The 22,957-nt window shown below is 37.0% G+C and overlaps 1 protein-coding gene across 1 annotated transcript; it reads right to left on the bottom strand.

The window, feature by feature from the left end:
• Positions 1-2,118: 2,118 nt before the first annotated feature.
• Positions 2,119-21,373, bottom strand: TMEM207 (transmembrane protein 207). The gene is made up of 5 exons (XM_081087029.1): positions 21,148-21,373; positions 19,225-19,262; positions 15,270-15,314; positions 13,707-13,849; positions 2,119-3,151 (listed from the first exon to the last, which is right to left on the bottom strand). The coding sequence occupies exons 1-5, from the start codon at positions 21,220-21,222 to the stop codon at positions 3,015-3,017; spliced, it is 438 nt and encodes a 145-aa protein (XP_080943155.1). The 5' UTR covers positions 21,223-21,373; the 3' UTR covers positions 2,119-3,014.
• Between the last annotated feature and the right edge of the window lie 1,584 nt (positions 21,374-22,957).

The raw sequence follows: 22,957 nt of genomic DNA on the forward strand, positions 1-22,957 counted from the left end.
AATTAATTTGGAATGTATAGTCTATTTCCTCTGTTCTGATTTAAAAACTATTCTCTATTGAAAGTGGGGTCTCATAGCCAACACATGTTCGTTGTCTCATTTTCCTTATACAATCCTGAAGTATTTCACTTTCTGCCTTAAATATAATATTCTGGCTGAGTTTCATTTCATTGTCCATACAAATGCTTTTCAGTCATATCCCAGCTCTATTTCATTCTTGTGCAAGATACTGAATTTTAAAGTTGTCTTTTATAACAGTCGTGCTCCTCACACAAAGGAAAAAAAAATGGAACTACAAAACTGAAAATTAAATAGGAACTTTTGGTCAGGTAAGAAAGAAATAGGCTAGATCTATAGAGTCAGTGCTGTGGAGATCACATACCATGTGAGCATTTAAATACAAATTACCCTGCCTTTACAGGCACCTTTAACTCATAAGTGTCATCCTTAGAATGGGGAGTATATTTCAAATTTACTAGACTCTCTGATGACAGGCATCTCTCCTGGTGCTCAGTTTCTTTGTGAGCAATATGAGCTAAAGCCCTACATTCTTCTTGAAAATTTGAAACTCATGATTAATCTATTCTTCTAGGTTCTGTCAAAAAAACTGACACCAATAGTAATCCAGCTTCATAGTTTCATTTAACCACTACATCAAATCTAGCTAATGGGCTAGAATCACAGATAGGCTTGCATGCCCTCTGCTGGATGTTCAAAGAAAATGCTACACCTTTAGCAGTAAGAAAACCTCATTTGGAAAAAAAGGAATGCTCTTTAACATGGGAGGAAAAAAAATCTAGTGCTGTCAGAATTAAGATCAGAGACACTGGGTTAAATAGAAGATTAACAATTAATTGATGAACTACAATGCAGGCAAAGGTTGGCTGAGATGACAGAATTCTTTTATCGTCATGATAATCCTGTAATATATGTTAGTGTTATTATTGTGTTATTTGCAGTAGTTTTTAGTAGACCATAAAGAGCATTGGCTATAGAACTTGCAAGTCTCTGTCTGGAAGTAAAAGCCAAGTGATGGAAACTGTAGTACCATTAAAAATAATACAAGCCCAGCTGGCGTGGCTCAATGGTTGAGCGTCAACCTATCATACCATTCGATTCCCAGACAGGGTACTTGCCCGGATTGCGGGCTCTATCTCCAGTGTGGGACATGCAGAAGGCAGCCGATAGATGATTCTTTCTCATTATCCATGTTTCTCTCTCTCTTTCCCTCTTCCTTTCTCTCTGAAATCAATAAAAATATTTTTAAAAAATACTAAATATGTTGGGGGGAAATTTCAGACCTTGTACAATAATTAACATATAATAGTCATTCAGTATTTCTTAGATAATAAATGAAAATGTAGCCCTAGTCGGTTTGGCTCAGTAAATAGAGCATTGGCCTGCGAACTGAAAGGTCCCGGGTTTGATTCCGGTAAGGGAACATGCCCGGGTTGTGGGTTTGATCCCCAGTGGGGGGCTTGCAGGAGGCAGCCAATCAATGATTCTCTCTCATCATTGATGTTTCTATCTCTCTCTCACTCTTCCTTCCTCTCTGAAATCAATAAAAATATATTTGAAAAAATAAATGTAACCTGTGGTACTTAATAAGAGATCTTTGTAAAAAAAGTTTCTATGAAAGCAAAGTCTTTTTTCTACCAGCCCTATCCACCTGCTTAAACCCTGTCCCCACACTTCCTTCCTCACCTGGATAAATAAACCAAGCAACCAGAGGCCAAACATGTAGTTTGCTTAGACTTGCTCTGACATGTAAATGCAACTGTCTTAAAACTAAATTCCGGTCACTTCAACCCGGGCTTGCACTAACTTCTGACAATTACAGCTGCTGAATCATTAGTCCCATTTCCAGATGTGCTTACACTTTTATAGGTGTTAATTATAACCCCAAACTGTTCTGAAATGGATTTTAACATACACAACTTATAGGATATGAACAAAAATTCGGAAAATAAATAAAATATTAAATCACCTGTAGTCCCATTACTTAAACACATTTACATTTAACATTTTATTCTTCCATATAGCATGATTTCCTGTTTGTCTTCAATTGTAAGCTATCACTTTGTCAAAATTTATTTGTTTAATTTTATATTTCTTTTTAATTAAAGTAATACATGCATTTAGTTTTAAAAGTCAAATAGTACTGTAGGCCTGTTATAAACACACACACACACACACATACACACACACACAGCATTATTCTGCTCCACCTAATCCCACATAACATTATCTCTAAAGCTGATTTCTTCAGGGAGTTATTCTCAACTTTTGAGTGTTTTGCTTCAGATATTTTCAATCTAATTTCCAAATGATGTACTTTTCATTAATTCTTGATTTTTGTTTTAATTTTAGATATTATTCATTGACTTCCCACAATTGGAGGTTAGGGTTTAGCTTTCTCATTATTTTCAGCCACCTTCCTTCACATATTTTTCCCTCTGCCTAGATTGTCAATATGAATAACACCCATTTTAAAACTCAATATTAATCATTTGTATTATTCATAGCTTAACCGTTTTTGAGGATTTATTCCAACTTTTTGTTTTTCCCTGATTCTGGCTCTGGATGTGTCTGAATATCTGTTTGAGTCATTGTTAAATTATGACAATTTTTATTGACTCCATACTAGGAGAGAGATCAGATTAAAACAGAAATATTTAGGCAGAGAAAGCTGCGATGTGTACTAGAGTGGAATCCTAAACTTAATTGAGATCACTGCGTATTAATTACTGTCTATGAGTATTAATGGAGAAACATTAACTTAGAGATATAGCAAAAAAAATGTAACAGCAGTTATCCATTGAGTCCACTAATATACTACTAACATATGTTCCTGACCAAAATTTTCTCTCTACATTCATTGTTTTGTCTATTTGTCCTTTCCAAGGCTATATTAATTGATCTCTGGGAATTCCCACCAAATGAGAAAAATTGTCCCTAATTTTGATGTTTTGGTCTTAAAAATATTTCTAATCTCTTCAATTGATGATCCATAGCTAAAGTTGGCTTGATTTCAGAATTTCTTCATATGGAGGAGGTGCTCCTGAAGTGTTGAAACCTGAAACATGATACAGTGCAGGGTTTTGAGTTGGAAGGTGAATTCCAACAGCTGGATTCACAGCTGCTTCCGTCCCTGGAAAGAGAAAGATGGGGATTTGTAAGTTTTCTACTCAGCATAAAACAGATGTACATGAAGTGCCTAGTAAAATCTGACATTTCTTGAATCACTGGAGCAGCAGAAAATTATTTGTACACTTGGGGGGAAATATGCAATCATCTGAGTCACTATAGCGAGAGAATGCGCTCTCAGGAACTGATGACAGTAGCTGCCCCTTTTTAGTGGCTTGTTTTCTGCAGTTTCAGTTTCCCGAGGTCATCCATGGTCCAAAACTATTAAATGAAGAATTTCAGAAACAAATTATTCACACATTTTAAATTGCATGCTGTTCTGAGCAAAGTGATGAAATCTTGATCCACCTTGCTCAGGCCCACCCAGATGTAAAGCCTCTTTGTCCTGCGTATTCTTGTTGGATGTGCTGCCTGCCCATGAGTCACCAAGTAGCCTTCTTGGTTATCGTGCTGTGAAGGTATCGCAGTGCTTTTGCTCAAATCATTCTTACTTCACTTAATTATGTCTCCAAAGCCATCCACTATTAGAGTATAATGTTATAATCGTTTTATTTTATTATTATTGTTAATCTCTTTCTGTGTCTAATTTATACATTAAACTTTATCATAGGTTTTTATGTATATAGAAAAACATAGGATAGATAGTATATTTATTAGGTACTGTCCACAGCTTCTGACATCGACTGGGGGTCTTGCAGATAAGAGGGGAATACTGTACACCACCATCAAAAAGCGTTTACAATTCAGCAGCTGAAACTAGAAGAAATAGCATTTTTGGTGGGACAGAAGACAAGATGCCTCCATCTGGTAATGGCAGTTTAACTAATGCTCCCATCATGGGAAACACAAATCTCACTAGAAACATTAAAATATTACATCTAAACTTCATTATTTTATATTTATGTTCTGAAAATCACAACTAGTATAATTACTTTAAAATTTTCTTTATGATAAATAGTAAGAATGTTAAGTTGTGAAAAGTCTGCAATTGAAGTTTACCACACAATGAGGAAGAAGCATTCTTACATTTTAAATTTTGAAGTCCAAGTTCTTCACTTTTAGGTTATGCATACTACAGCGCTATTATATAGCAAAAACAAGCATTTTCATCCTCAAACTGATCACCTCAAGAGACCATGCACTTATGAATAGCTCTTTAGCAAATCTTCTATTAGTATTTTCCTGAGAGACTTTTGGAGCCACAAGAAATCAATAGTAATATCTTATAACCATTTCTTTCTTCATATCCTTTCCTTTTATTTTTTCATATGGGCCTTTACCTGTCTGGGAGTCATTTGATTGCTTCTCCCCCAAACAATAGTAACAACCTTTAAATTCACCTTTAAAGAAGAAACTATGCTCTTTACCTAAACAGTCAAATTCTTTGCCTGCTTTTGTAAATTAAATTTAATTGTGTTACAGCCATACCCATTCATTTATAGCTTCTCTGTGGCTGTTTTTTTGCATCATGGTGGCAGAGGTAAATAGTCCCACAGAAACTCTATGGCCTGCAAAGTTAAACATAGCTCCTATCTGGCCCTTAATTGCGTTTGCTGACCTCTTCCTTAAAGGATTAAGATTTGATGCCATGGAGGAGATTCCTTTTACCATGCCACTATCATGAAAACAATTTAGAGTAGTTATATATTAGGCAATAGCTGCATCATAGGAATCAATAAGTAGATTGCTCAAAATTGCTATTTTGTAATGAATAACATTTATTTAGAATCATGGATCTTCATATATTTATATTTGCTTTATTTTGTATCTCACTGGTTTGCAGAGCAAAGCATAAAAACTCAAATATTAATACAATATGTAAAGGTAGAGTTATATTTAGAATATGTCTTACCTCCTGGTTCAGCATTCTTTTAAAGGAGTTATTTATTTAAGATTAATCTACTTCTAGGTGATTATATAATCTTTCTGTTTCTCAGTTTTCTTTTATGTAGTAAAAGAATAATGATGGTATTTACATCTATAAAAGCAAGGCTAAATAAGTGTAAAGTATATAAAACAAAGCCTGGTGCACAGTAATTACTCATTAATGTTTAATTATCATTACTATTAGTATAAATACTAATATTATTAGTACACATTAAGAACTATACTATGTTACAAATGTGCATATTTCCTTTTATTTACAATATCATTTTCCAATCTATCCCATTTTAATGGTCAAATAATGTTTTAATCATTATCATTATTAACGTTATAACAGAAATTATTCAATGAAAAATTTTGTGGCATTAGTCTTTTGCAGTTAGGAAGTTTAGGGTGATGTCAGCTAAGTGTGAGGGACTTGATAAAACAGTTAACATTGATAAAGTACACTTGTCCCAGCACTTCCCTCCATTGTGGATACTTGTACTGAGCCCTGCCCATTCTCCAGGTGAATGCTCCTGGAGTGTTCAATACAAAGTCAATGGTAACTTAGCTATCATTCTGCTGGAGTCCTCAATCAGACTGACCTGACACAATTATCAGCTCAAATGGGTTTCCATCACTAACACTATCAATACTGGGCTCCAGGTAACAGGATATCGACCATTGCCCTCTGTGGTAGGAAAGTTTTACTGTTACCTCCTTACTACAGATTTGTCTGTTGCTCTCAAACTTGCTATGAAAACCACAAGACAATCATTTGATAAACAATTAATAAACAACTAAGACAATGTATTCAGAGCTTTCATAAAGTCAAACATATCCGTTTTCAATTTGTTTCATATCATGTTTATGTATAAAATCACATGATTGGGAGGGGAGCAGACATTATTTTTATCTTTGGACAAATTAAGAATCTGAGTTAAAAGTTAAAAATTCCTGCCTGGCCGGTTGCTCAGTGGTTAGAGAATCTGCCCGCAGACTGCAGGCTTGTGGATTCAATTCTTGGTTAAAGGCATGTTCCTTGGTTGCAGGTTCAATCCCTGCGTCCGGTCTGGGCGTGTGCAGGAGGCAACCAATCCATGTGTCTCTCGCACATAATGTTTCTCTCCTTCTCTCTCTTTCTCACTCTCCCCCTCTTCCCTCCCTTCCACTTTCTCTAAAAAAAAATAAATGGAAAAAATAGTACCTGGTGAAGATTTAAAAAAAGTTAAAAATCCTATGGTTTTAACAGAACTGTTGGTGAAGGTATTAGAGTCTGTTGTTTAAGTGTGTAAACCAATACACTCACTGTTGAGTTTTTGTAGGCAGATTTCAGATTTCCCACACAATTAATAATCACTCCCATGAACTTGGCTTATGTTAATTTGCCCTTTCGACGTCTTTCTTTTTTTTTTTAATCTTTTCCCTTCTCTATCTCATCCTGTTCTTTTATATGGGGGTAGCTAAGAATGCCTGAATTCCAATCACAGTTCTTTCATCTACTGTGTTACTTAATCTCTAAGCACCTTTGTTCTATCATCTTTAGAAGGTTCAGAATGATAGTGAGCCCCTCATAGAGGTATAGGAGGAAAGAAATGAAATTGGAGATATCAGTTGTTACCACAGAGCATGATACATGGTAAATGCTCAATAAATGTGAGCGGTAACTATTATCATGCCTGTCCATGAAAGTGTGTAAATAAAATACTCTCTTTCTTTACCTAAAGGAGTCACAGAATATTTACATGTAGAGCATAAAGTATAGGGAAGTGACATTTAAAAGAGGATCCTAACACAAGATGGAATCCTGGGTGTGATGGGGGAAGAAGGGAGCACAGTGTAAGACCTGCTCTTTTCTGTCTCTCTCCTATCCTCCTTCCCCTCCTCAACTTGAAGCATTCACATTTAATGGCTGCTGGAAGACTGGTATTTCTATTTGCCTTGAAATAAGAAAAAGGAAAGATTATCTCTGAAATAGCAGAAGAAATGGGGTCAGGGTAATTGGATAGTTGAAAGCATCATCAGGGAAATCAGATCTGAGAAGCTAAGCCAAAATGAGTGTCCCCAGTAGGGGCCTCAGAAGGTTCTCACCTCTAGGTCTTCTCAGGAAGACAGGGGACCTGCTTGCTGCTGTCAGGGCTGAAGGACCCAGCTCTGAATACACATGAAATAGAAAGAGTTCAATGCAGATTTTATAGTAACTTATTATTTTTTGTTTAAAAGCACGGAAAGACAATGGCAGGGAGCCTTCTCTTAGTCTCTCAAATTCTCTTTTCTAACAAACACTTAGATTGTTTTTCTGCCTCATACTCTTCATCCCTCTCTCACCTCCCAAACCCCACATTTTGTTCTCTTTATTATCTTTAACTGACTTACTGATGCCATTGTAATAACCTGGTTAACATTTAACAGAAAAAGGAGTAAAAGGGAAGACTAGATATAGGCATGCCATTTATGCAGCATTGTTAAAAGCTACATTTAACACTAAGTCTGATCCATGAGGGAAGGGACTAGACCAGGGGTGGGCAACCCCTGGCACATGTGCCAAACATGGCACGCCAGTAACTTTTGCTGGCACGCGAAACCCTCTCTTATAATCTTCCATTTACAATTTTTTTGTTAATATCGACTTCTTTATTTTTCAGATAAATTCTGCGTAGGTTCATCTTAGATAAATAATTTTACATAACAAGTTACCTTAAAGACCATAGACATGAATTGACAAGAGAGGGGAAGAGCAATTTCTATGCTTCTGCCTTAACTCTCCCTGCCTTCCTAGATCCGATCAGTGTTTTGGTTTCATCCACATATGCTTGTGAATCTTTGTTCTCAGTGATGAATTTGATTAAGTCTCGTAATAGGAGTAGCCTGACGGATGAAAGTAGTAGCTCGTGCATATATCTCTGAAGGTCACGAAATATAAACCTGATGTAAAATCTATGTCATCAGTGATGCAGCAACAAAAGTCCCACTGATAATATCAAATGGAGTCATAAAGTTTTCTGTTGGACTATCAATGTACATGTATACATTAAAAAATAAATGTATTTTTCATCATCAAATACTGTGTTTTTGTCACTCGAATGAATTTTATTATTTCTTCAAGGTTCTTCACATACGTACACCTTAAGAGATATCAAGTAGGCATAACATGTTCTCAAAAAATTAGGGTTGGCACGCAGAAGAATTTTGAGTCAGAGATTTTGCTGGTTTTGGCACGCACTCACAAAAAGGTTGCCCACCCCTGGACTAGACAAAGGCAGTTTAGACACAAGCCCAGTAAAAGTCTGAGGGACCTAATAAAATACTTGCCCATCAATCACACCTAGGAATAGGTAATTGGCCAGGATGGTGGTGGCCACAGCAAGCTTGCAAAATCTAAATATATACACTTCCAAAGAAAGGAAAGTCACTCTCTCTCTCTCATGCCTCCCCTTTAGGGACTCATGCTAGAGGGGGAGGGGGAAGAGGAGGAAGGAGTTGTGCTCCCTTGCGCTCAAACGGTGCAAGCCATGAATGTTGGGCTTTACACATGAACTAAATTTAATCTGGCCTGAATGCCGAACCGCACCTGACTGCAACATGGAACAGAAAATCTGGGCACTGGCTCTGCTGAACCCCCAACTACCTCTCTTTCAGGACTGGCTTGAGGGAAATGGGACATTTCAAACCAAGGGATGTAACTATATGACTAAAAATCTTCTACCTCTTAATCATCTCGTGAGGGCTTCTAAAAATGCTTATTTCAGCTGTGCCCCCAGAGCTCCACAAACATCGGAGGGCACCCCCTACTCATGTACCCAGCTGACGGCAGCATTACTTTATAAATAAGGGCTTTTATGCAACTTCATAACCTTATTTTAAATGGAAACATACTATTATTCACATTTTCAGTGAATTATGAAAACACTTGCTTATAATAAATTTTAAAACTCCTTTTAATGACTCCTTTGTCATTACTTATTTTTTCAAACATGAATTTAAAAAATATACCAAACAATTAATCTAAGAAACCCAAAACATTTTTGTTTTCTTTTTCCCCCCATGTAGGTGCCCCCAGAACTCTACCTATTCTCCTTGTTATATAGTCCTTGGTCTTACAAAGTGGGGAGTATTGATCACAAATGATAGAAATTTGGGATAGAAAGGGTTGTGTGAGAATTTTAATTTTCTCTTCTTGTATCTCCACCTTTACTAAATTGATACATTCCTTTAAAAAAATCATTTTCCATGGCCCAATATGAGTTCTCACTCTAGATTTACACATTTGCGGAGGAGTGTGGGGCAAACAATGGGTTGTAAATCTGTGTATTGTGTTGAATTATCAGGAAGGAGGGATTCCAGAAGCTTCATTAACATAGGTAAAATAATGAGATTACAAAACAACAACAGTGAAACACTACATTATTTTTACTGCTGACACAGGTGCTTAAAATCACAAACCTGAATTATACTTGAATTGTTAGTCTCTGATGGTTGAAAGAGGAGAGCAAGAAGGTCTCAGATTACTGCATGGATTTACCTTATTCAAGAAGACATAAGGGCAGTGAATGGGTCCTTTCTGAGATTATAAAAGAGTGGGAATAAGAAACAGGATCAGAGGTGTTGGGGGTGGAGGAAGGATAATAAGGGGAAAAGGGTCTAACTAGGAGATCTTGGGGCCAAGTCAGGAAGAAGAGTTGGGCCTGAAGCAGAGCAAAATAACATGATTTTAGGGATTACATAAAATAAACACGTTTTCATGTCAGTCCTTAAAGTATCTTCAACTCCAAACTATAGGTTCCTTTTCCTCTTACTTTTCATCATCTCTTCTCCTCTTTCTTCTGGTCTTTCTCTTCCTCTTCTTTCTCTAACAATGCCTCCTTTTTCTTCTTACCCTCCGGTATCAGATAGATTAATTTTCCCTTATCGGGGCATAAAGAGCTTAGTCATTACATATTACAGACTTGGAAACATAGACCCTACGAGAGGGGAAGAAAAACTGAGAGATCTGAGCACCAGATCAGCAGAGAACTGTGAAAATATATGACTATTGGCCCAGGAGATGCTATTGGGGGCAGGGTGTTTGCTGAGATTTCCAAGGACCTTTCCCAGACAAAAACCTCATCCGACATTCAGATGGGCTGGGCTATAAGGCCTTCCTTAAACACCTTTGATGAGGTTCCCAAACCAAGTGTTTTCCTCTCTCTCTTTAATATTTCTAATCAAGATAATTGGCAACCTGAGCCATGTAATACTGTCAGGAACTGCTAGTGAGAGAACATTCCTATTTTATGTACTTAAATCAGTAAAGTTCAGTCCACTCCAGCCTCTAATAATCAGTCAAAATTATCCTCTTGGCTCTATTCAGTTGAGGCAACTTCCATGGGATCCTGAGAGTCAAACCTCTCAATCACAGGTCAGAAGAGCAGAGCTATTTCAACTAATATATTCAGCAAATAGTGATAATAACATGAAATGAGTTCTGGAAAATAAAATAAAGGTCTAGGAGGAACGCAAGGCGAATATAGCAAATCTAGTCTCTCCATTAAGATGTTTTAAATGACCCACTTTCTACATTCTGTAGTCAGAGGGAACAATCTATTATGCCCTTTGTGCTGCAGGGGTGACAGGAAGTCCAGACACCCTTATTTCATATTCTAACATGTCACCAGTGTCCTCCAATGAGTTCTCATTCCACCCCAATTCTGAACAGAGGCTATGAGGAAGAATCAGAAGTGCACCCCATATCCTGAAGTGCACCCCATATCCTGAAGAGTGAGCATATAAAACCAACAGCAACGGCACTCAACTCCAAGCTGTGAGCACATAGTTTGTGTGGGTTGTGGAGGTAGAAGCTGTGGTTTGGGCCCTTCCCTCCCTCTTTAACCATACAAAGATCCTGGTAGTGGTTTCCTCACTTCCCTTTTGGAAAATAGCTCCTTCTGTGGAAATACTAGGTAGGAAGAATCATTTGTTTAGAGAAGTGAAAGCATAGTGAGGATACAGTAGGGAAAGGAAATCCAGTGTGGGTCTGGGTTTCAGACTACCAGACCGCTGTACCGATTTTTAGGTAATTTCCACACAAAGGTGGAGTATTGGCGCTAGATGAAAGGTAGATGAAAGGTAGGCCTATTTTCTACAATGTCTCCATCTTATTCTAACCACTTGTTTGCATGTGACTAACATTTTTCTATATCATGTTGTTTTTTTCTCTTTAATGCTCAGGGGCCCAGGTACAGGGGACAGTTAGGTTCAGGGCCTCAGGTCTGGTAGACTTAAAATATTGACTCCCTAGAATTTACTTCCAAAAATTGCTACTTAAGAAGATGTGACTAGAGATCACAGAGAATACCACTTCCTAAATTACTCTTTTATATTTTGTTTTAGAAAGGAGAACTAAAAAGGCCAAGAAGCACAACTCGGGGAGTCACATCCACATCAAAGGCTAAGTGAATGACTGTTCATGGCCTGTACAGACCTGCTGAGCATCCAGAGGATAGGATGGGAGATGGTCAATGGATGGAACAACCTAATATCCAACCTAGTGTAGGTGAAGGAAAGAATTAATAGGGAGGGGCAACTGAAACTGCGTCTCCTAAGATGGAAATCAGTAAAAGTGAACTTTGTAATGCAGATTAAGCTGAGGAGAGATTAATTGTTCCTGATCAAAGTAAGATGCAGAGCTATACCTGTGGAACTAATGAGGAATGGAGAGAATAAGGAAGGGAATGAGGACTCTGGAGAGCAATCTCTATCATTAAGGAATTGCAATATGGAAACATCTGGAGACACAGGATATAGGTTGTACTTAATGTAGGTGGCTAAACCACGAGTGCCTGCCCATATTTTGTTTAGCTTCCTAACCTTAATTCTGGGTAAGTTGAAGTCGATTAGTTGACTTACAGCAAAGATCTATGTGGTGCATTTATTCAATAGAGTGAGAAAAGTAGATAACATCCTCTGGGAGAAGTAATAGCCACTTTTCCAAGCCGTTTTTAGGAACTAGAGATAATCTCTGAGAAGTCCTTGACCTACTGCCTAACACTTGGTAGATGTGAATTAAATTGGGACTATGTTATTTAAAGAAAACAAAACAATTTTCCCCAAGTATTTTCTTTCCTGTTCATAATGACTTCAGGATACTATAGAGAATGTGATGCTAATGCCCTGCACTCAGTGCTCTTACATGCAGATTTCTGAAGAAGCATATCAGCCTTGATCCCTTCTCTCAGTCATACCTGCTCAGACAAGTTCAAGTAAATTCAAAAGCATGCATATGTATCACCATCCAGGAAATGTGAAAACATTAGATAAATTGGGATATAACATATAACCGTGGCACATAGATTGTCTTAAAATTATAACAATATAAGTGGGTAACTTACTCAAATTAAATATATATATGTACATATATATATATATATATATATATATATATATATATATATATATAATTTAAAGATTCCAGGAAGTCTAGAAAAGTCTTCCTTAGAGTAACGGCAGGGCTAAGAGGACCAGGGGGAATTCTCCTCTTTAGAAACTCAATTAAGTTGAAAGGAACATAACTGTATTTGTTTATTGAATACCTCTAGTTAAATAAAGAAAATAAGACCAAAATAATTGTGTTGACCCCTTTGATTCATGTATTTTGTTAAAAGGTCAGTGACCCTATTTTCCTCTGTGCTCAGAGGACAGTAATTTTAAGTTTAGGAGAAAGAACTATTTTCATTGGAGATTTTAATTATTTCTCCAAACACCCATTTCTCAGATTGACACTGTTTCCCTGGGTAAGTAATGACTTAAAAAAAGTCAATAGTGAATATAATCACCAAACCTTACAGTAATGAATTTTGATATTAAAACATTTTATTTTATTCACATCCCACTTTTTATTTTGCTTTTAGTTTTTCCAGGACATGCCCTACGCTCTCTATGGGAAATCTCATCTGGCCCAAGTTTCTGAAGTGCAGTTGTCAATCTCTACTAAGCACTCTAGAGGCAATTGAGGTATACAGTGCTGTGATTCAGAGGGAAGGTCTCGGAACAGATGTTCTGGGTGAGGACAAGGCCTGGCATTAACAATGACTCTCTGACCTCATTTTTCTCCATTGCTTACCTCCTACTGAAGACTGGACAATAATAGAAAGGGTTTGGTTTGAGGGGCAGGGGTGGAAGAAGGCAGGATCAGGATGCTGCCAATGTGTCTGGGAAGAAAAAATATGAATATTTATACTCCCCTGCCAATTCCAAATTTTCAGATTCTGCATTGGCAGCAATCTGAAAAGTGTGGTTCAATGTTACTGTAGGTAAGTGAGGTATAGAGAGTTTAGTAAATGAGACTATGAACACAGGGTAGTATCAACTGATAAAAAACTCAGAAATACTTCTCTGCACCTTAAACCCTACACTCACTTGAAGTGACCAACCTTGTATAGCTCCTCTTTTCTTCATGTCAACTGAGCAAAATATTTAGGTTCTATCCCCATACTTAACTATAAATCATTTTCTTAAGACACGTGATTTTTTCTATTGGGGGTCTCCCTTCTTCTGAAGTTTTCTCACTTAGACTCTCTCCCCAATGCATGCCTTTCAATCTTCGATAAACTATGTCTTGTAAGTTCACAAATCTGATTTTCAGAGATTAGATTTCTAATTCACCACAAAATCATAAGGTTTCAAAGACCAAGGCCAGAAATGTGCAGAGAGCCTACCATAAACAGGGTCCAAGTCGCCGACAGCAAAAACAGCCACGGTGCGTCTTGAGGAACCGATCCCGCATCTCCTCAGCCAGCAGGGAAGGCAGAAGAGCACTGCTCCGCATAGCAGAGCCACCAGGAAAATTAGGAGCAAGAACCTGGTGCCAGAAGAATCAGAAGAGGACTGAGGTGGAGCACGCAGGAAACTTAAGACTCCTATTACACCCTGAAAAGGGGGCAAGAACTCAGCAAGACTGGCTACAAGCAATGTGAGAGGCTGAATTCCTTAAGCAACCCCTCCCCACACCACCACCACCATTTGTACATTTTCACTGAACCTGGAATATAAGCTGAGCTCAGAGTGGGTTGATTTTGCCAGGTGATTAGAATTGTTTTCTCTTTGAAATTTGGAAGGTTGTTCTCGGGGGGCAGTGTCTTGGTTCTTCAATCAACTTACCCATGTGTCCTTTCATTCAACCATAAATCCATTCATTCCACCAGGATTTAAACAAATGAACAGACTTTAGATGTTGGGGTTGGGTATTCAAAGGTTGACAAGATAAGCCTGGCTGACCTTGGCTAGGTGGTTGAGTATTGACCTATGAACCAGGAGGTTACAGTTCAGATTCATAGTCTGGGCACATACCGGGGTTGTGAGCTCAATCCCCAGTTGGGGGGCTTGCAGGAGGCAACCGATCAATGATTCTCTCTCATCATTGATGTTTCTATCTCTCTTCCTTTCCCCTCCTTTCTGAAGTCAATAATTAAAAAGAAAAGATGGACAAGATAAGACATGGTCTCTGCCTTTGAAGAGCTACCTAAAGGAGAAAATTGGTAATATTTAATTTGTAAAATATAAGAGTCAACATTTAGGATGGTATAATAACTTTTAAAATTTCTAAAAGTCTAACTCATAAAAGAGGCAGCAGTCTTATTTTGAATGATTTTTAAGGCCAGAACTAAAATCAGTAGAAGAGGCATTTCAGAAGATATCAAGAGAAGGAAGAATAATTTTCCTTTTAAAGATTTTCAACCAGGGAGAAAATTATTATTATTCTTAGAAATAGTAAGTTCCCTCTTATAGAAAACACTTAAGTAAACACTGGACAACAATCTGAAAGTAATGTTTCTACATATATTGATTCATATGACCTCTATTATTTTCTTAATAGGTATGATTTCATGTGCCATATCAGTTATTTAGTAAAAGGAATATGTATATACTACCAAAGATTTTTATAAAACAACTCGAGGTCTGGTGCATGAATTTGTGTGTGGGTGGGGTCCCTTGGCCTGGCTGGTGATCAAGATCTATCAGGGGGACAGCCGGGCAGGGGAAGTGACCCCAGGAGGTTGGCCAGCCTGTCAGGGGGGCAAGCTGGCCTGGGGGAAGGGCCATGGGAGATTGGCTATGGGAGCACACTGACCACCAGGGGGCAACTCCTGCATTGAGCTTCTGCCCCCTGGTGGTCAGTGTGCATCACTGCAACTTGTCGACTGGTCATTCCAGTTGTTCTGGTCATTCGATCATAATGGTCCCTTAGGCTTTTATATATATAGAAGTGAAGATGTCCTTACCAGATATACCAGTCATTTGGGTATTGATTTTTATAGTTTACGTACCTAGTGACAAAGAAAGAACAATTAGTGTTGGACCTCTAAGTGGTCCAAACCTATTCTTTTGCACCATAATATTTTTTCTGATTACACCTGTTTCCCCAACAATAATTTACTCACTGTAAGGCCCCCAGCATAATTGGTAAATGTTTCCCATGTGTCCACGTCATTCAAGGCGCTGAGGACACATGTGAGTGGAAACTGTCAGATACTTAAAAACAGATAATTGCATAGTAACAGGTTTGATGCCGGAGTTAAAAATACTGTAGTACATTGAGAAGATAGTGACTAACTTTTCAGGACTACCATGTGATAGGTATTAGGAGATAACCGTTCCACTATTCTGTCTATTCAGAGACCTGGAGTCCTTTAAAATGCAAATTATCCAGGGAAGATCATAGTGCCTATTAACCTTGGATGTCTTGGTAGAGAATAGCAGCCCTGCAATCCCGGTTGGAAAAATAAATTAGGATAAAAGGAAAATGAATGAGTGTGGCCATACACACCATGTACCAAAGAGTTAGAAGTTGATCTGTGAGTCAGGATGGTCAAACCATTTATGTGCTTCAGCATAACTTAATTGTTCTTAAGATAAGTTTAAAAAGATCACATTTTGGTTCACAGTGTGATTTTTAGGAGGTATAACTCCCCAGGTTTAGACACATGTGCTGTTCATTCTAGAGTCCCTTGCTATGCTACATATAGTGCTTTGAATGTATGTTTGCTGATGGACATTTTTCAACCTCAGTAGATGGGCTGCTGTTACAGTATTCTGGGATTAACGAGTTGAAGGCTGTTCATCACAGCCTGATAAGCTTCTGAGATGGCGCTGCACTTAATCACGTTTTCTTCAGCCTTTGTTAAAATAACACTCGGCACTTTTCAGCTTGAAAGCTTTCATAAATGTCAGCTAATTTATTGCTCACAGCCTCCCTAAGGAGAAAGTGTGTCCTGTTTATCACACTACTCTTCAGAAATGACTTTTTAACATATGTGATTGTCAACTTAAAAATTCTACCCCAAATATTTAAGACAAAACTCAATCATCCAGAGAATAAGTTTCATGGGGTGTTTGTTTTGCACCTAGAGAATTTTGCCAAATGCACAGGTATAGATGGCTAGGAAAAATGACAGCTGAAGTGTGACTTTTAAAAACAGCATCCTAAGACAAGTGATCATCAATAGAGGATTTTAAAAATAATGGTACTTCCTTTTAAAGAAATATTATATATTCATCAAAAATGTAGATTTATATTTATAGTTAAAAGCCTTGATAAGTAAAATAATAAAGAGTATCATTTCTACTTTGTATACATTTCAATACAAATATAATGATTTCACAAAATAAGTATTATATAGTTATATATACACATACATCAAATTACTAACAATGTTTGCTTCACTTGAAGATGGATGTCATGAGGCACTTTATCTTTTCAATATTTTTATATTGGTTACATTTTTATAATGTACATACATCACTTTTGTAGTCATAAAAAATTAAATATCACATTGAAATATATAAATTTTTAAAATGTAGTATCCTACTTTAGAGATGGACGCAGGAAACTTTTCTTGGTGATTTAGCCAAATAAAGTAACAGAAGGTTCTTGTTTTTGAGTCTTGAAATCTAAGCTCATGATCAGGAATGTGGATTGTTTTATTTCCCTCCATATATAAATCTCTGCTTCTTTTCTTTACATTTAAAAATAGAGTATATACTTATTATACTGTCAACTAGAGGCCCGGTGCATGAAATTAATGTACTGGCGGGGAGGGGGTCCCTCAGCCTGGCCTGTGCCCTCTCACAGTCTGGGAGCCCTGAGATCAATCACCCCCACAGAGGGAGGCCCTGCCCACCTGCCACAGCTTGCTGGTCAGTGGCCTGGGCCTCCCTCTGCAAGGTGATCATGGGTCAATAGCCAGGCCCCCAGCCAATCGCATCGCACCTGTCTTGGCTGGCCTGGCACCAATAGGTGTCATAGCATGGTTGTCCGGATGGTCACTCAGATGGTCGTTCCACTGTTTGGCCATTCGGTCGATTTGCATATTATGCTTTTATTATTATAGATTCTAAATTTAACTACCTCATTTTATTTCCTAGGTTTAATTTTTTTAGTCACTCAATATTTTTTCCAGTGCTAACAGTTTTGCAAACTGACCTATTTCACTTTCTCTGTCTGAATCTGTGAACCTACTGATGGATTTTCTGATATGTAACAAAATGGTCTAGAAGCAGTTAGCTGAAGAAATGCAAAGTGATCATATAATTGAGGAACTACAGGAACCTTTGGGATAATTTATTTCCCCCTTAGGATTTTACATACTTTACAACTGAGACCCAGAGTAGAAAAATAATTGGGGAGGTCACTAGCTGCCCAAAAACTTAAACTACAATATGGGTCTTCGGACTTGGTGTACTTTCTTCCACATCATTATTTCTGTGTCTTTCTCAAGTTCAATTTTTAAACAGAAATTCTTTGTGTTATTAAAAAAATATCCGAACTGTGACAATATTCCAATTACTCAAATTTTAGATGTAAGATTTTCAGTGTAGTGAAAGTTACATTTTTTAAGATAAAGTTATTGCTCAGATATTTATATATGCTTGGTGAAATTGAAATAATGATGCCAAAAAGAAAAGAAATCTGGGAAAAGTGAGAACTGATCTTTATTACTGTTCTCACTGCTGATAATCTGTGGACCTATGATGAACTACAAACTCATTACTTTGATAAATTTAAGAACTCAGAATGTATCCCAGTCATTAAGTGACACATGACTGTGAAGGGAACCAAACTTTTGCCTTTTGGGATACTCATTTTAAGCTATTTTTTAAAAAACAAAAGATTCAGAATCAACCTTTGACTTTTTCCCTTTCTAAGAGGTTCAGATGGGAAGGCCTACTCAAAGAAGGGAATCTTAGGATATTAACCTTAGTTTAATTTAAATTAAGTAGGATAAATAAGAGGGCTTCAGTCAAAGTCCAATTAGCTAGATACCCTGTGTTCCATTGTTTCTGAGTTTCCCAGCAAATACTTACCTGCCTTGTATGTTCGAATCTTCCTCTCCTCAGTTACCAGAAAATGGCCCAGTCTCACTTTTGCAATCTAAGATCCAGTCCCCTTCTTTCTCCTTTGCAAAAATGACATTGACACCCAATTTTGCCCAATTATATTTGGAATTTTCATGCTTATGTCAATTTCCCATGGACATGTATTAAAATTCTGGTTTTCTCCTATCAATCTGTCTCTATTAATTTAATTGTTAGCCCTTTCAGAAAAACATAGAAGATGGGAGGAAAAGTATTATATATACTAGAGGCCGAATGCATGAAATTCGTGCAAGGGGCTCGGCCTTCACAGCCCTGGCTTCATCCTGAAGGTCATCTGGAAGGTTGTTTGGACAGTTGTTCCACTGTTCAGCCTTCCAGTCTAATTAACATATTACACTTTTATTATTATAAATTTTTAGCCCCCACAACTGTATATCTGCACTTTGAAAGCTACACATACTATAGGTTAGAAATTTCATTAGTCTGCTTATATTTGAAACTGATTTATCTGGAAAGCTACCCCCCATCACCAATGTGATTTATGGGTATGTATGCAGCCATATAGGATGTAATAATTCTTTTATGAATGTAAAGTACCCTGAAACCTCAAAGGTGGAGAATGCTGTGAGCAAAAATACCTATAAATTATCTAGGCCCCTTATTTATTTAACAAAGCTGATCATAATAAAAGTGCATTTCCCCCTGCTTTTAGAAAAATCGAGCCATTTGCATTTAAAACAATTTACCTTTATTTTTCTTGCATGGTTATAATGGTCATTTGGAACTCATTTGGGGTTTCTTAAAACTTGAGCCCTTTTTTTATTCTTTGAATTTTGAAAATGTCTCTTGCTATTTACTTACATTTCATTTTCTTCACATGGTGGGTTCGAGAGCACCAACTGAAACACATGTTTAGAACAAATAAAATCCAAACATCTCATCAGTCTAATCCTTTAATACAACAGCAGTTAGAGACAATGTGGGTTTTTATAATTTTGTTTCTGTAAGTAATGCTCACAGCCGACTCAGCTATTGTCAGGCGAACAGAATTTTAATTGAAAAAACAAAACGAAAACAATCTCTGGGTAGATTTTCCAGCTCAGCAGTGACAGGAGATATGTATTGTAAACCAGATTTCTATCCTACACATAATTATAGATAGATGAAAAAATCTTTTTGTTTTTTTTCTATAGGCAGATTTTGCTTGCTCTAAAAAGCTTTTATGCACCTTGCTTTTTTTCTTTGTTTTCAAATTTTAGATAGATGGAGGAGGTTAATTATTTTATTATTTCCCACACAGACATCAAGTTCTCTACGTAAAACAGAAGTCCATGCCATTAGCAATATTGGGTATTAACTATATGCATGAAGGAGTGACTTTAACCTGCTTTAAGGCAAAGGTCAGTTTAAGAGCACATGACATTCTTGTTGAGATTTACATTTCTCTCTTTATCAAAGAAGAAGGGAAAAGTAATAGTCTTCATGGCTTTGTTTTAAAAGACCCAAAGCATGAGCAATGCTACACAATTATCTTAGTTCTGTGTGTTGAGCTTTACAGTTTACGGTAACTCACATCACAGAGGAAATAAAGTGCTCCTTTCTTAAGGTTTTGTTTGTTTTTCCCTTGACTTGAGACTCCTCCTGTGTACAACAGAAACATTTTTAAATGTCCTTTATAAATAGTCCTAAATATGGGTTGATAAGGTTAGTGAAGTGTGACTTTTCCTGGTCTATAACACAGAAGTATAAAACCAAGTAAGTAGTTACAAAAATTTAAAATGGTACACATAGGAATTTTGTGGGAGATGTCTTTTTTTCCTTATTATTAATCTCAAACGCATCTTTGTCAGCACCTTATATTTACTCCACCAGGTTTATCTGGGCAAAGAGATTTGTGGAGTCACAGATGGAGCCATGAATTGGCCGTCAGAGAGCGTGGTAATGAACAATTTATGAGCACAGAACATGACTTGTACTCTCTTTTGCTAGAATGCTGAAAATAGATTTGGATACTAACTGGGAGGAAAATGAACATTCAAATTTTGTCCATAAAGAGAGTTTATGTATGACTAGATGAAATCATTTGGGATCCAGTTGAACAGATAAACAAGTAAAGCCAGCATTTCACTTTGAAGTCATTTCCTAATCTTCTGGTGTGCTATACCCTAGCAAGGAGTGAGCACACCGTATCACATTAGTACCACCCCTCAGCCAAGGCAGTAGCTGTCAGACTCTGGGCTGTCAGGAAATGGGGAGCAAATTCTTAATCTATTTCAGAACTAAATCATTCAGATACTTAGCATTCAAGTAACACATATGCAGAGATGCAGGTATTACTCTTGAGTGAGATGCTAGAGTAGAGGAAACAAATAAACTACCATGGTTCTGTCTACATTGTTCAGCAATGGGAAACTCCCAAGCATCAAGTGTGGTTGCAGGCAAGAGTAAACAAGTATGTCTTAAATTAGCCCTACCATAGCATTTTGATATCATATGATATTTTTATTCTAAAAAAATGTTTCACAGCATAGCAAAGATTACATTGCATCATCTTACTTCAATAGCAATAGAACTAAATAAAGTAGAAATAAGACTAATAGCGTGGGTCATTTTGTTTTCTGTAGCTTTGACCAATAACTATAAGTAGTAATACAATCCTGGTAACACTTCCTTAAAGGAAATCTTTGAAATGTATGAGTTAAGTTTCCCCAAATAACAAATCAATAACCAATCAGGTCCTTAGAGTACCTCTGAAAATCTTTTCCCCAGAAAGAGAGATGTTACCTGGAATAGTGGCAAACACCAGGTTCCCGTTTTGGAGATCACTGAAGTGAAACTAAAAGGACTGGATCTCGACATGCTTGAAGGACAAGCTGCTCAAAGATAGTGGTTTGCTGTCCGTGTTAATTTCCCTCTTCCTCAGAACTTGCTAGCTTCTCTATAAATTATGCTTCTTACCAGAGCACTCATTAACGATGGCTCCTTGTGACTGGTAAAGTGCATGCTGGGGGTAGGAATGTTGGGTGTGTGGTCACAGGTACCGAGAGTTCAAGGAATTTCAGGTTAAGGTCAGAACCTTGGAACTGTTTGTCAAGCCCTTAAAAGCCAGGGTTATACATGCTGATCTGCAACACTGGCTGGCTGCTTAAAGAACTTAGGATATTCAAGTGCATGTTTTATTCCAGGGTATTTCTGGGTTTTATATAAAATCTTTTTTGTACTTGGAACATTTCCTTGGCTTTCTCCCCTTTGTTGGTCCTCCTTGCTCTTCTTTTCCTACACATCGTTTTTAGTCCCAGATCTTACCTAACCTTGGGCATAAAGCTTTTCCTGCCTCATAACGATCACACCTTATTTTTAAACAGGTCATATTTCAGTGCTTATTTTAATAAAACAACTCCAACACAGCTGCCAACAAAAATGTTTGCCAAAATACTTAGGGAAATTCTGAAAAAGAACAATGAAGAGTCATTAACTACTATATATTAAGATACTATAGTAGTAGAAAAATGTACAAAAATTGGTACTGTTGCACATAAACAATAAGATTATTGTACAAGGATAGTTTAGAAATAAGTGAGAATAAACATAAAGATTTATTTTTACTGCCATTTCAAAGCAGTGTGGAATAGATGTTATTTAGGGAATGATGAACAACTGAGTAGTTAGATGGAAAGAATCTTCAAATGCCTAAGCACATTCACAATTAGAGAAATATAACTTACAAGTATAATCACATTGGCAAGCTTAAAAAATTGATAATATAGTGAGAGGAGATAGATGTGGGGAGGCAAGCCTTCTCACACATGGTTGGGAAAACTGTATAGCCTCACTGGAGGGCAATTAGGCAATATTTCTTAATCTAAAAACTGAATATATCCTTTGGCCATGAATTCTCCTTTCAGGGATGTGTCTTACAGATATTATTACATGTGGCACAAATAATTACAAGCAATGATGTTCACTGAAGCATTGTTGCTAATAACAACATATTAGAAACAGCCAGTCTCCATCAAAATGCGACTGATTAAATACAAAATGATTATATCCACTCAACAGAATACTAGGCTGCTGTTTAAAAAGGTAATGGAAGATCACAGATGCTGTTGTGAAAAGGCTTCCATGAGTTATTAAAGGAAATAAAATGTAGAACATTGTATTCTACAATCATGCTACCTTTTATGTAATAAATAAACAAATATAGCTATACTGTTTTTTTTTACCATATAAAACTTAAACATATATACTCATATATACATAGACTGTCTCTGCTTGAAACTATTAAGCTGTAAAAGAGAGAGTCTGAGTCAGGCCGGCGTGGCTCGGTGGTTGAGCATTGATCTATGAACCAGGAGGTCACGGTTCTATTCCCGGTCAGGGCACATGCCTGGGTTGCTGGTTCAATCCCCAGTGGGGGAGGTGTGCATGATTCTCTCTCATCATTGATATTTCTATCTCTCCCTTCCTCTCTGAAATCAATAAAAATGTATATAAAAAATAAAAGGGAGAGTCAGGAAATAAAAGTAGAAGGTAAATTTGCTTTTCACTGTTAGTTTCTTACATGTTTAATTTTAAAAGAATTCTCTATATGTAA

This window comes from Myotis nattereri (assembly GCF_964212035.1).
Source record: "Myotis nattereri genome assembly, chromosome: 3".
NCBI classification, from domain to species: Eukaryota; Metazoa; Chordata; class Mammalia; order Chiroptera; family Vespertilionidae; genus Myotis; species Myotis nattereri.

Bases quoted from the DNA above. Each gene is read 5' to 3' on its own strand.
- TMEM207 (XM_081087029.1), bottom strand. From the start codon at position 21,222: ATGTCGAGATCCAGTCCTTTTAGTTTCACTTCAGTGATCTCCAAAACG. The intron at 15,315-19,224 runs GTAAGTAAATAG...CTTTGTCACTAG, and splicing joins CCATGTGAAGAAAATGAAAT to GTACGTAAACTATAAAAATC. The intron at 13,850-15,269 runs GTAAGGACATCT...TTCTGGCACCAG, and splicing joins CCAAATGACTGGTATATCTG to GTTCTTGCTCCTAATTTTCC.